Source organism: Peromyscus eremicus, chromosome 13, assembly GCF_949786415.1.
Source record: "Peromyscus eremicus chromosome 13, PerEre_H2_v1, whole genome shotgun sequence".
NCBI classification, from domain to species: Eukaryota; Metazoa; Chordata; class Mammalia; order Rodentia; family Cricetidae; genus Peromyscus; species Peromyscus eremicus.
Genome location: NC_081429.1, coordinates 7,077,519 through 7,091,125, shown reverse-complemented (window position 1 = coordinate 7,091,125; position 13,607 = coordinate 7,077,519). Strand labels below are relative to the sequence as shown.

Here is a 13,607-nt window from a genome sequence, read left to right as displayed (position 1 = left end):
TTGCCACGTGATGCTGTTATCTACAAAGTTCAAGCTTCGAGAACTATGTCATCGAGTTACTCAAGAAACGCTCTGTAATGTTTTAATTAAGTTTGTGATTTTTGTGTTGGCCACATCCATAGCTATCCATGGTTGCATGTGGAATGTGGGCCATGAGTCGGACTCTCCTGACTCGGAGTAGGGGAGAAGGAAAAGCCTGCTGCTGTTGCTCTGCTTGGGCAGCAGGGCGGCCATCTTTCCTTCCTTCCTTCCTTCCTTCCTTCCTTCCTTCCTTCCTTCCTTCCTTCCTTCCTTCCTTCCTTCCTCCCTTCCTCCCTCCCTCCCTCCCTCCATCCCCCTCCCTCCCTCCCCCTCCCTCCCTCTTTTCCTTCCTTCTCTCTCTCTTTCTCCCCCCTCCCTCCCCCTCCCTCCTTTCCTTCCTTTTTTCTCTCTTTCTTTCTGGAACCAAACTTGTTCCCCTTATAATATGACTTGGAACGATCTAAACTGGAGCCGATATAACTGCTTCGTTCCTTCCCAAAGGATGTGGCCACAGAAAGGGGTCCCACACTGAGTTCTGTGGCAGTACTGGGAATTAGTTCAGTCAAGTGAGAAATTACACCTCAGACACTCAGTTGTCCCTCAGAGGCTGACCAGCCTGCTTGTTCTGACCCAAGAAAAGCACATTCCCGACTTCGTTAGTGAGGGATGGGTGAGTTAATGTGACCCAGGGAGTATTATTGTTACCTGCCTTTCAAAGTGGTTGTAGGAAGATTCTACAGAATGTCATACGCTATAAAAGAAGACAAGTCTAGGGCATACATGCTCTCGAAAAAGTAGAAACTGTCTTCATTTTAAGAGCAGAGGGAGAACAGAGACCTCTTGACAACCGCTTCTTGTCATAGCCTAAAACGTCATGACTTTCCATGTCTGAAATCCCAGGGTTGGTTTTGTACTGCACCCTAACTTCCTGCTAGCATGCTGGAACTTACATTTCAAAGTATCATCTTCAGTGATTTTTGACAGGAAGATGAAAGTAGTTATTTATGTACCTTGTTGATGAATGAGGGAGGGCTCGGTTACTATGCGGTTACATGCCCTGCAGGCTGGTGGAGGATACCACCGATGAACGGCACGTTAGTTCCCTTTCTTGGCAAGCTTTGGGACAGCTGTCTGCTGACATCTTCCAGACCTCTTCTGAAGCTCCCGAGTGTGTGTGTGTGTGTGTGTGTGTGTGTGTGTGTGTGTGTGTGTGTGTGTATTCCAGTCATGAGGAGTTTTACTTTGTAACTCTGCACTCTGCTCTGCTCTTTCAGCGAAAGTGTCCCGAGAAGTCCAGGTCTCTGAAGTCACAGAGAACAGTGCCAGACTCCACTGGGAGCGCCCTGAGTCCTCTAGTTCCTATTTTTATGACCTCACTGTAACCTCAGCCCATGACCAGTCGCTGGTTCTAAGACAAAACCTCACTGTCACTGACCGTGTCGTCGGTGGCCTGCTGCCTGGACAGACGTACCACGTGGTTGTGGTCTGCTACCTGCAGTCTCAGGTCAGAGGCATCTACCAAGGAAGTTTCAACACAAGTAAGTGCGTGGCTGATTTGAAAGTGCTTGGTTCTTGATTTCTACATAGCACACCAAACAGCATGTAAAACAATGATGTACCGAGTCGATTCTGAGTCACCGACCCACTAAAAAGTCAAAGCTCTCCATCCTTGGGTACTTAGGTTGCACCCTGCAAATCTAAAACACAGCAACAAGCATGGAAGATGGAGTTCCCCGTGCAGTATGCCCTCATCCTTGGCTCCTGGCATATTTTATGGGGGAGACCAGATTTGCTCTGCCTTAGCCCATCCCATCCAGGGCGGCACCTGGGGAAACAGGGCTTGAATCCTGGCAGTGGAGATGATGGGGTTTCTGTTGTCACTACCTGTCCCCGTTTCCAAGTTCAATGAATGAAAGTGAATCCTTAGGGAGCCAGGGAAGAGTCTGAGAGCTCTCGATGTGTGCAGAGTCACGAGGTGTCTGGAGCTGTGGTGGGTAGGCGGCAAGTCTCTCCCTCCCTGGCCCTACCGGCCTGTACTCGGCTGGCTTGCACACTTTGCTTAGGCCTTCTCTCACATTCCTTTTCAGGAATTTCCTATATTATTATTATTATTATTATTATTATTATTATTATTATTATTATTATTTTAGCTAGGTCTCTATGTTGTTTAGGCTGTCCTGAAACCCTTGGGTCCAAATTATCTCCCCACTTCACTTCCCGAGTGGCTCCAGCCACACACACACCACCATGTTCTTCATTTCCAGTCCTTCTGAACCACTCACGACCATATTTCTCTTCTTTCCTAGTCTTTCTGGGTCCTCATCCCTTGATTCTTGACCCCTCTGCTCAAGGGTGTGGGTGGAGCATCTCTCCTTAGTTCAGCATGGCTCAAATGGGGGAAATCATTCTTGAAGAAAGGCATTTCCACCAGTAGCCTCAGGTTAGGGAGTCCGAAGACCCACCCAACTCCAGGACACCATTCTCCTGGGGCAGGGGCTCCCTCTTACCCGCTTGCTAACAGGTGCATTTAACATGTATATTGCAGCATCTGTAGTGAGCACAGACTTCTCCTGTGTTTCAACAGCACCCCATCACCTAAGAGATTAATCCAGGAAGGGAAGTGTGGATCTGTGGCTTATCATTCCCCAGCCCTTTTTGTCTCTGAATCAACTACTAGCTGCTTGCATTTTTTTTTCTTATAGAGAAAACTCAGGCTCCACCTCTTCAGCCAGCACGACCAGCATCTAGTTCAACCATCAATCTAATGGTGAACACAGAACCATTGTTTCTCACTAAAACAGGTGAGTCATGGCAATAGTAGGCCCACTAACGGATCTCAGAAAGTATTCTCTGAGGAATTGCAAACCCTTTGAAATTGAGATCACCTACCTGAGAGTGATTCACTCAACTTCCGTGGGGTAAGTTCCAAAGGGGCTCTCAGCGGCTGAGTTTCATCTCATTCTGCATATTGTCTGTTTCAAATGCAGAGGAACTATGCTTGTTACCATATTGCTAGAGGAAGCTGGGTGGAGCTGCTTCTGAGCCCGCGGGCAGCATGCACGACTCCATTAGTCACTTCCTCTCTGTCTAGTGTTGAGACTAGGGTTGACTTGTGGTCTGTGGTGCTGCAAAGAATAGGGTTTCATCCACTCATTGAATTATCTATAAGAAACTGCTTAGGAAACACAAGACAACCGGATTAGACCCCACAGAACACGGGGATTCAATGTGCTCCCAGCTCCCAAAACACCACCTTCTGGCTTGGTCTTGTGTACTCTCTTGGGTACCTGAGCACAGAGTGTTAATGACAGACATGTGACAGGCATGACTTATGTCCTTGGAATATGAGTCTGAGAACCTGTAACCCCCTGAATCAGGTATTTTTCTGTCGCTGCGATAAGACCCCATGACCAAGGCAACTTACGGAAGAATTTATTTGGGGGCTTACAGTTCCCGAGGAATAAGGGTCTAGTCATGATGGTGGAGCAGGAGTAGAAGGCTGCAGGCAGCTGGAGTAGCGGAGAGCCCATTTCTTGATCCATGAGTAGGAGGCTGAGAACTCGCTGGGGATGGTGGGAGGCTTTTAAAGCCTCAAAGCCTAGCCATGGCACACTTCCTCCGACAAGACCACACCTCCTAATCTTTCTCAAACAGTTCTACCAACTGGGGACTGTCTTAGGTACGGTTACTGTTGCTGTGATGAAACACCATGACCAAAAAGCAGCTCAGGGAGGAAAGGGTTTATTTGGCTTACACTTCCAGATACTGTTCATCATCAAAAGAAGTCAGGACAGGAATTGAAACAGGGCAAGAACCTAGAGGCAGGAGCTGATGCAGAGGCCATGGAGGGGAGCTGCTTACTGGGTTGCTTCCATGACTTGCTCAGCCTGCTTTCTTATAGAACCCAGGACCACCAGCCCAGGGATGACACCACCCACCACACCCCATCAATCACTAGTTAAGAAAACGCCCTACAACCTGATTGTATGGAGACGTTTTCTTAATTGGGGTTCCCTCCTCTCAGACGGCCTGTGTCAAATTGTCATTAAACTAGCCAGCACAGGAACCAAACGTCCCCACATATCAGCCAGTGGAAGCCATTCTCATTCCAACCACCACTCCCATTTAGCAGAAGGGAGGCTTGGCTCATGAGCTTTGAGGAAGTGACTGCTGCAGCAGTCAGCGTATTTGACTTAAGATGGGTCAGCTGAAGATGCCAGCGCTAACAGAACTCAATATCCCTAGAGGACTTAGGTATGGTGCTGTTTCATAGTCCTCCAAGTGCAAGCTTCTGCTTAGCCTGGAGACGGTTTGGTACTTTCTAGCCAGTCAGGAGGAACAGAGTACCTCTCACTATGTGCTCCCCCCCCCCCCCCCTGGAAATCATTGTCCATAAGAAGCATTTGTAGCTGCCTTTGTAGCCGGCTGTGCTAGACTGAAAAGCCACCACAATCTTTTAATATGCAAACGATGGTATGGTGTTCAGTGACTCTAGCCTTCCCAGGGAAAAGACTGGCTAAAAACTAGGGGATTTTCTCGATAGAAATTTATGGAAACGAGGCAGGAATCCATACAGGTTGTGCCAATTAAACTGCTGAGAGATTGTATAGAACGCCTTGAAGAAGTTTACTGCTATGATGTCATCAACTCAAACTGGAAAACTGAAGTGGGTCAGTGCCCTGAGAGTTGGTTGGGGGAGGGGGAGGAGGAGGAGGAGGAGAGACCGTGAGTTTCCATACCCTTGACACTGCTGGTCGGCCGTTTCTGCTGCCCCCACCAACGACTGCGGACAGACTTTTGTCTGCCGCCTGGCTCAGAGTCTATTCCGGTATATTCTTAAGCTGCCCTGGTAAGGGCGCCCCAAAAAGAGGACTGACCTCATAAAGAAGCCACATCTCTGTGGCTGGGGTTTCCCAGATTTTCCTTCAAGATACTGGTCACGGGGCCAGTGGGATGGCTCAGCGGGTCCAGCACTTGTAGTGTCGGCCCTGACAACCGACCTTTGACCCGCTAGAACCCATATAAACGTGGAAGGAGAGAACCTAGTCCACATTTTCCTTTGACTCCCATCCTCCTGCCGTGGCACACCCCTCTCTCCTATCATACACACACACACACAATAATAATAAATGAAGTTTAGGGGGAAAAAAAGACCTGCCAAAGAAGACCCAGAATGCACTTCAAAGGCACAGGAAACTGTGTGTTACCCGCAATGCACTTCAAAGGCACAGGAAACTGTGTGTTACCCACAATGCACTTCAAAGGCACAGGAAACTGTGTTTTGTTTGACTCCCTCTTATTAGCTTTTGCCTCTTTGGATGTGGAAAAGACAAAAAATTCTAGCAAATTTTTGTTTCATTGGGAGAAGATGGCTAGGAGGAACTCCTAGATAGCAAGATTCAGGGATGGTTTTGTTTCCTTTATGTGTATCTCAGAAGGATGAGACTGGATAAACAGTGTTTAGTTAGTGTAAACAAGATAATCCTTAAACACGAATCTGGGTCAGGCTGTTCTGTGTTTCAGTGTGGAGTTGCTGCTTTCAGATTTAGGGAAGCATTTTCCACTCAGATGTGTACCACTATGTGATAAAGAGGTGATGTTGGCTTTGTTTTTTTAACGGAGCCCACGTCCCTGTCAAGGCCACGGAGCATTTGTTGCAGGTGAATCTAAAATCTGTCTCCGTCACACTGGTGGGTATGAAGCACCCAGCCTGAGGATGGAGGCGAGCATCCATGTCTGCTTGACATAGCCTCACAAGGGGAGGGGAGTCTGACTCCGTGCCCCCCATCTAAAGGCTGTCCCCTTGGTAGAGGACTGTGCCTCTGTAAGACCTTGACTGAGGATGAAGGTCGATTCTGCTGACAGACCTACAGTGCCATCCATTACTGGCTTTCCAAGATTCTAGACTTTGAAATATTACATTTGAAATGCTTAAAATTCATATTTTTTAAAACCAAGCAAAACAAACCTCCCTTTAATTCCCCACTCCACCTTTTGCTTTCTTAAATATCCCAGTGCACCCACTTTAAAGTAGTATGGTAGGAGCCTGTTAAGGGCACTTAGCAACCACTGAACAAATCCTTCAGTTTTAGCTCACTTGGGAGAGCACGGAGAGGCTGAGTGTGCAGTTGTTGACAGCCACAGGCTTATTACTGCAAGGGCCGTGCACTGGCTGTTAATTTGGGTTTTAGAACTTTGTAACTATTTTTTTTTTCTCATCTCGTTTTTGCCTGGTGAAGCCTTTGGGTGAATACTTTCTATGCATCTTACAGTTAACATGAAAGTTTCTAAACAAAGCAAGTCTAACTAAGAGCACTGATTCCTTTTCACTATTACCAAATGAACCACAAATCAACAGTTGAACCATATTTGTGGAAGAGAAGTGCCAATGGCAAAGCTAGCCAACAGAACTCATTGTACGTTTGGTGTCCATTGTCGCTTATCTTAGAAAATGACCAGAGGAGGTATGACAGGGTCGGTTACACAAATGAATGATTGTCCCATGCTCGCCAACATTTTATTGTTGTATTAATTCTAAGATACACAATTTTTTTTCACATAGTATCATTTCTGACACCAAAATATGACTCACAGTTGGTACATGCTGTGTTTTCTTTTTTGGTAGTCTTTTGTGTTGGTAGGACAGAAAGTAAATTTAATATGGCAGTACATTATTTGGTTAGCCATATGCCACATGGATAGATTATCTATCTATCTACCTGTCTGTCTGTCTGTCTATCCATCCATCCATCCATCCATCCATCCACCCACCCACTCACCTATCCATCCATCCATCCATCCATCCATCCATCCATCTATCTATCATCTATCTATCTATCTATCTATCTATCTCTATCATCAATCACCTATCTATCCATCTATCACTATTTACATATCTCTATCATCAACCATCTATTCATCTATCATCTATCTATCTATCCATCCATCCATCTATCTCTATCATCAATCACCTATCTATCCATCTATCATTATTTACATATCTCTATCATCAACCATCTATCTATTCATCTATCATCTATCTATCTATCTGTCTATCTATCTACCCATCCATGCATCTATCTCTATCATCAATCAACTATCTATCCATCTATCACTATCTATCTACATATCTCTACCATTAACCATCTATCAATCCATCTATCATCTATCTATCCATCTATCATCCATCTGTCTATATATCTGTCTGTCTATCTATCTATCTATCTATCTATCCATCCATTCATCTATCTTCTGTCTACCACTGATTGGCAGAGGATGATGCAATGGGGGAAATACAAGTCAATAACAACTAAAGGGCTAAACCCTGCCAGTTGAGGTAAGTGGTACAAATGCTTGCTTTCCTTGGCTGTGCTCAGGGCTGTTGATCTCTTGGGAGACAGTGGCTTAACTGCTTGCAGTGTTTGACTTACAAACAGTGAAGGGAAGGATCCAAAACTCAGTCACAATCACACTGAAAACCGGTGAAACCCTAAGCCCCAATTGTCAACATGGGGTTCTGACTTCAGCCTTGTGAATTTGGCAGACTCTTATATCAGCACCTCAGCACGGCTGGTACCCAAGGTGACCAAATTCGTGTTCTTAAAACCATGGAAGCACCGAGGAACGCGTTTCCAGTTGTGTTTGGAATACTTCTGACTGAGCCCCCTTGCTTTGGCTCAAGGAAGCCCTAACTGCAGCAATCACATTCTTGTTTGCGCAGTGTTAGATGGAGGAGGCACTTGGTGGGGAGAGCTGCGTGTCAGGCTGGTAGTGGCTGCACAAGCATGCGCAGTGTCTGCTCCAGGGCTTTTGTTGAGAGAAGGCTTAGCCTTCCAGACTTTGAGATTAAAGCACTTTACACGCACACATCATTCCCAGCAAACTCCAGAGTTTGCCAGAAAGTTCTGTACACAGAAGCCTCACTATTCTTGGACTGTAAACTTACCTCTGTAGGCATCTAGGGGGCCTGGCCTTCCTTTGCAGCTGGGCTGCAAAACGTGAACTTCCTTAACTGGAGAAAAAAAAAAATCCTGCTCTCACACAGTCTTGCCTTGGAGTATGTCTGCTGTGGTGAGGAGTTTCACCTTCGAGTTAGTTTTATGTGAGGGGCCAGGAAGATACTTGGCTACCGATGTGTGTGCATATGCACACCTATCCTAAAGAGCATCTATTGAGGGCCCGGAGAGGAGGTCCAGGGGTTTAAAGTGGTTGCTGTTCTTGCAGAAGTCCAGAATTCAGTTTCTAGCACCCATGTCAGGCTGCTCACAACCGCCTATGACTCCAGTTCCAGGGGGTCTGATGTAGCACACACACACACACACACACACACACACACACACACACACACGCACACACAATAAAATAAAAATTAAAAAAATACACCCACTTACATTCTACCAAAAATTTCAATTTACTTTCTTTGTGAAATGTACAGCCTTACTTTTGAAGTACGTTCTAACAGAATTTAACGCCATTTTACCAAGGAGTAGAAAAACCTGTGGTCTGAAAAGTCAGTTTCTTCTCTGGACCCTAAAGATAGAAAGAACTGGAAAGCAAATGGCTTGGAGAGTGAAATGGGGTGGGAGGAGGGGTTAGTCATTTTATTTTTGTTGTTCAATGACGGCTCATATTTGAGGTTCTTGGTGTGATTTTATTTATTCTTTGTAAACCTGAGAGGGATTCAAAATTTTTTTTTTTTGGTTTTGGTTTTTCGAGACAGGGTTTCTCTGTGTAGCTTTGCACCTTTCCTGGGACTCACTTGGTAGCCCAGGCTGGCCTCGAACTCACAGAGATTCGCCTGGCTCTGCCTCCCAAGTGCTGGGATTAAAGGCGTGCGCCACCACCGCCCGGCTCTGAGAGGGACTCTTATGTCAGTCAGTACGACGGTGAGGAGACAGGCGTGGCGAGGTTGACCCCTTCCCACCGTGGAACTCCTCTCTACTGTAGCCCTGAGATCAGCCCACAGGCGCCCATACGGCTCTGAGACCGAGGTGTTGGCACAGTCCGACTGACGCCCCTTCCTCTTCTTGATACTGTAGACATTTGTAAGCTGACCAAAGATGGCGGGACTTGCGATCAGTTTAAGCTACTATGGTACTACGACCTGAAGGAGAGAGGCTGCAAGAGATTCTGGTACGGAGGCTGTGGCGGCAATGAGAACAGATTCAAGTCACAGGAAGAATGTGAAAAGATGTGCAGTCCCGGTAAGTGGTCACTCCCTTGTGTTCGTTTTGCTCTTAGTAGAGATCCGGGTTAATAACCGCACCACTGGGAAATATTTGAATTACAATGATTATAGGAAACCTGAATACAGTTAAATCGTATCCTCAGATAAGATGTTCCAGTGAAACACTAAAAAGAGATACAATTTTTAATTTTACACACATACACACACACACACACACACACACACACACACACACACAGCCACATGAAATTAGTTTTTGGAATGACTGATTTGTTTCCTGAAAGCATAAGTGTATCTCTGGCAGTTAGGAAACACAGAGCCAAGTGTATCAGAAACATTACCACATCCTTGTCTCTTCAGAAATGTCCACTGTATATGATTGTTAGAATAGAATAATGATCAATAACAAAACTAACGATAAACATTCACGTATTGACTTTAAACTAATTTTGCTTCCCATAAATAATAATGTTGACACTGGGGCTATCTAATCTCTGCATCATGGTGGGAATCCCATAAGTAATGGCACAGGACCTGGGCTCAGAGGTGGGAGAGAGCCAGTGTACCAAGTGGAGGTAGGGCTGGGGCTCTGTCAGGGCGGGGTCCCATTTCAGACCGCCCAAACCTGAAGCCACGAAGGTCGCAGGAACCAGTGAGGAAGGGGTAGAGACTGGAGGCTGTGGGGTCGTGCTGTGGTAAATAGTGTCTTTTATGACTAGTGACCTCTCCTCTTTTTCTTTTCTCTCTATCTCTTGCCTCACTCTTCTCTCCCTCTCTCCACACTCAATGCTTCCCACACCCAGATTTATCAGCCTGACCGGAACCTAAGCATGGCCTTCGGGCAACACGTACCTCTGGGAGAAGAAGGAGGCGGCCATTTCCAACTCGTTTTTTTTTTTAAAAAAAAATAGAAGCTCTGGGTAAATGCCCCAGCACGGTGCCTTTTCATGCTTTGATTGACACTCAACCTCGGGAGGAAAGCCTCTGCACGTGACCTGTCAATATGGTGCTAAACGTGTCTGTGGACCCTGCTCTCCGTCTCCAGGCAGTTCTACCGTATACTTGGACCATTATGTAATAGCTAGCCACTGCTGGTGTTTATGTGAACATTCCTCTAAATTCAAATTCCCACTGGAGTTTCATTCTAGGCCTGTGCCGGGCAAATGCAATGTCTGGAGCACAGCCTCAACGTCACAGCTGCTCTGTACATTTCTGCTTGGTTCATTCCCCCTGTAGCTGCATGGCTTAGATGGAGAAACAAGAGTCTAATGTTTTCATGGCCCTGAGTTCCTGGATTAGACTTTAAATAATTTTCTTCTTCTAAATTCTCTGAAGAATGATCTAATGGGAAGAAATCAGACCCCCATTCATCTGTGTGCACTGTTGGGACAAATGCCTCGATTGAAGAATTCAAAGAGAGTTGTAATAGAGAATATTTTTGGCATTCCTCCAATGTGGGCTGTTTCTTTTATTGTTGTCGTCTTGGAGTTTGGAGGTGGGATTTAATGTTTAAAATTTTAGGAAATTTATACAAAGAAACTTTTTAATAAAGTATATTGAATGTGTCATGGGTTTTGTGGTCTTGGTTCTCTTGTTTCTATGGTGCTCATGGTCAAGACTCCCCCAAGGCCAAGGACTTTTGGCTCAGGCCCAGCCTGTGGCTTTACTGGCAGGGACAGAAAACCCTATGGAAACAGGAGGCCAGTGGAGTTGGGGTACCCTTTTGTGGAATATCCAGGTGCACAGTGTTTATTACAGCCAGGCAGACCATACCATACATATTTTTTCTTTTTTTTTTTGTGGAATTTGGAGACAGGGTTTCTCTGTGTAGCCCTGACTGTCTTGGAACTCATTCTGCAGACCAGGCTGGCCTCTGAACTCACTGAGATCTTCCTGCCTCTGCCTCCTGAGTGCTGGGATTAAAGGTGCATGCCACCCCCACTCGGCCTGTACTCTTGCTGGGTTGCCCTGGACTCTTTTAGACTCAAGAGAGGACTGATGCTCAGGCTGTCCTCTAACTTTTGGTTGACCCCAGTAGAACCTCAGCTTCTGACCTCTCTACTGTGATTTTTTTTTTTTTTTTTTTGCCTACCTAACAATGGCTGAGATAAGTTGGTTCCCTTTGATTCTTGTTTCTCTGGAATCTGTAAGACAAAATATACTTTGTTGTTGATGTTTTTGTTTTTCCTGTTTAACAATCTTTCCCCCTTTCTTCAGAAAGCTCTCCCTTGGGGCTAGAGAGATGGCTCTGTGATTGAGTGCACATGGACACTAACAACCGCCTGTAACTCTTGTTTGGGGGTATTCCAATGCCTTCTTCTGGCCTCTGGGGGTACCAGGCATGCACATACTGCATAGACAAACATATAGGCAAAATACCCATAAAATAAAATGAAGCAGTCTCCCCCTCCCCACTCTGCATGCACATGTACTTGGTACACACACACACACACACACCTACCACCACCATCATCAACAGCAACAACACTACAAGCAGATACACTTTCAGAGGGTACACAAAAAATTCCCACTGGGGAAGAAACTATCTTTTTGAATAGAATGCTTCTACTCTGAGAGGTGCCGATAGTAGGCCCCAGATAGGATCTTATGCCTGAGCAGAACTGTTAAGGTAAAATTGATGTAGATCTGTAGGGAAGATGGAGAGGAGAGGGATAATGGGGTGTGCAGAGCCTGGAAAGTTAGGGGAGACAGTAGTCTCAGGGACTCTTCTCAGAACACCTGCAAGATTCTCACAGGAGATTTCTAAGTTCTCAGAGTGGGCAGACATGTTTGAAACAAGAGCAAGAACTGAGCTCTGTGCTGATGTCACTGTGCGGACATGAAGGATGGCTTGGGTGCTGTGGGATGGTCTGTATGTCAAGTGTGTTGCTGATTGGTCAATAAATAAATCACTGATTGGCCAGTGGCTAGGCAGGAAGTATAGGCGGGACAAGGAGGAGAATAAAGCTGGGAAGTGGAAGGCTGAGTCAGAGAGACACTGCCAGCCGCCATGATGACAAACAGCATGTGAAGATGCCAGTAAGCAACGAGCCACGTGGCAAGGTATAGATTTATGGAAATGGATTAATTTAAGCTGTAAGAACAGTTCGCAAGAAGCCTGCCACGGCCATACAGTTTGTAAGCAATATAAGTCTATGTGTTTACTTGGTTGGGTCTGAGTGACTGTGGGACTGGCAGGTGAGAGAGATTTGTCCTGACTGTGGGCCAGGCAGGAAAACTCTAGCTACACTTGGGTCAAGGAGAGTACTACCGGAAATTAATGATGGTCCTGGAAAGAACTGAGGGCTTCATGGTCCAAGATGCTTGGTTCATGATCCAAGAACCTGAGTCCATGTATATCTTGAGTCTACATGACAAATGAACAGCAGGGTGGCTTCAGGGGAGTTGCAAAGCTTTGGGGACATTTCAAGAGCCCTCACAATCAGGTGGTCTGGAAGTCTATGCTGGATGGTTTTATGTCAACTTAACGTAAACTAAAGTCATTAGAGAGGAGGCACCTCAGTTAAGAAAATGCCTCCACAAGGTCAGGTTGTAGTCAAGCTTGTAGAGTATTTTCTTAGTGATTGATGGGGGAGGGCTCAGCCCATTGTGTGTGGTACCATCCTTGGGCTGGTGGTCCTGGGTTCTACAGGAAAGCAGGCTGAGCAAGCCAGTAAGCAGCACCCCTCCATGGCCTCTGCATCAGCTCCTGCCTCTGGGATCCTGCCCTGTTTGAGTTCCTGTCCTGGCTTCCTTCCGTGATGAACAGCAATGTGGAAGCGTAAGCCAAATAAACCCTTTCCTCCCCAAGTTTATTTTGTCATAGTGTTTCATTGCAGCAATAGAAACCCTAACTAAGATAATGTCTAAACCAAGATATCAGCAGAACTGAGCTGCCTCTAAAACAGAAGGGAGACCTCCCCTCCCCTTGTCTCTTTCTGCCTTTCAAGGTTGCTACAGCCCTGGGCATGCCTCGGCTTGCAGATGCTCCCCACGAGTCTCCTTCATAATCAGGGCTTCTTCTCGTGTATCTCTGTCTTCACACGGCTGTCTTCCCATGAGAATACCGGCTATATTGAACTAGGAGCCCCCATCCTCTGGCCCAACCTGAGCTCTTCTAATGACTTCTGCAGTCACCCCGCTTTCCAACAAAAACACATCCTGAGTGACTTGGGGGTCAGGAAATCATCTTTTCCATCAATAGTCCAGCTTCAGCATCACTACTGTCTGCTCCCACCCCTAGGTGCTGATTCTTCTCATTGCTAGATGTCGCCTCCACCGACAAGACCACAGCGAGTCTCACTGTTCATTTGTCGTGACTGGTTACTGAAACCATCACGGCTGAGTCTTACAATGGGAATCTCCTATTTATTTTGAAGTTTGAATCTCAAAGCCTAGA

At 46.1% G+C, this 13,607-nt stretch overlaps 1 protein-coding gene across 1 annotated transcript in view; it reads left to right on the top strand.

Annotated features, from left to right (window-relative positions):
- Col6a3 (collagen type VI alpha 3 chain) overlaps window positions 1–10,776 on the top strand; it is an 82,549-nt gene extending 71,773 nt beyond the window's left edge. Inside the window, exons 41-44 of the mRNA XM_059277912.1 lie at window positions 1,296–1,559; window positions 2,724–2,822; window positions 9,060–9,224; window positions 10,012–10,776. Coding sequence (XP_059133895.1) covers window positions 1,296–1,559; window positions 2,724–2,822; window positions 9,060–9,224; window positions 10,012–10,025 — 542 coding nt within the window. The 3' untranslated portion in view covers window positions 10,026–10,776. The remainder of the gene's footprint in view (window positions 1–1,295; window positions 1,560–2,723; window positions 2,823–9,059; window positions 9,225–10,011) is intronic.
- Window positions 10,777–13,607: the final 2,831 nt, after the last annotated feature.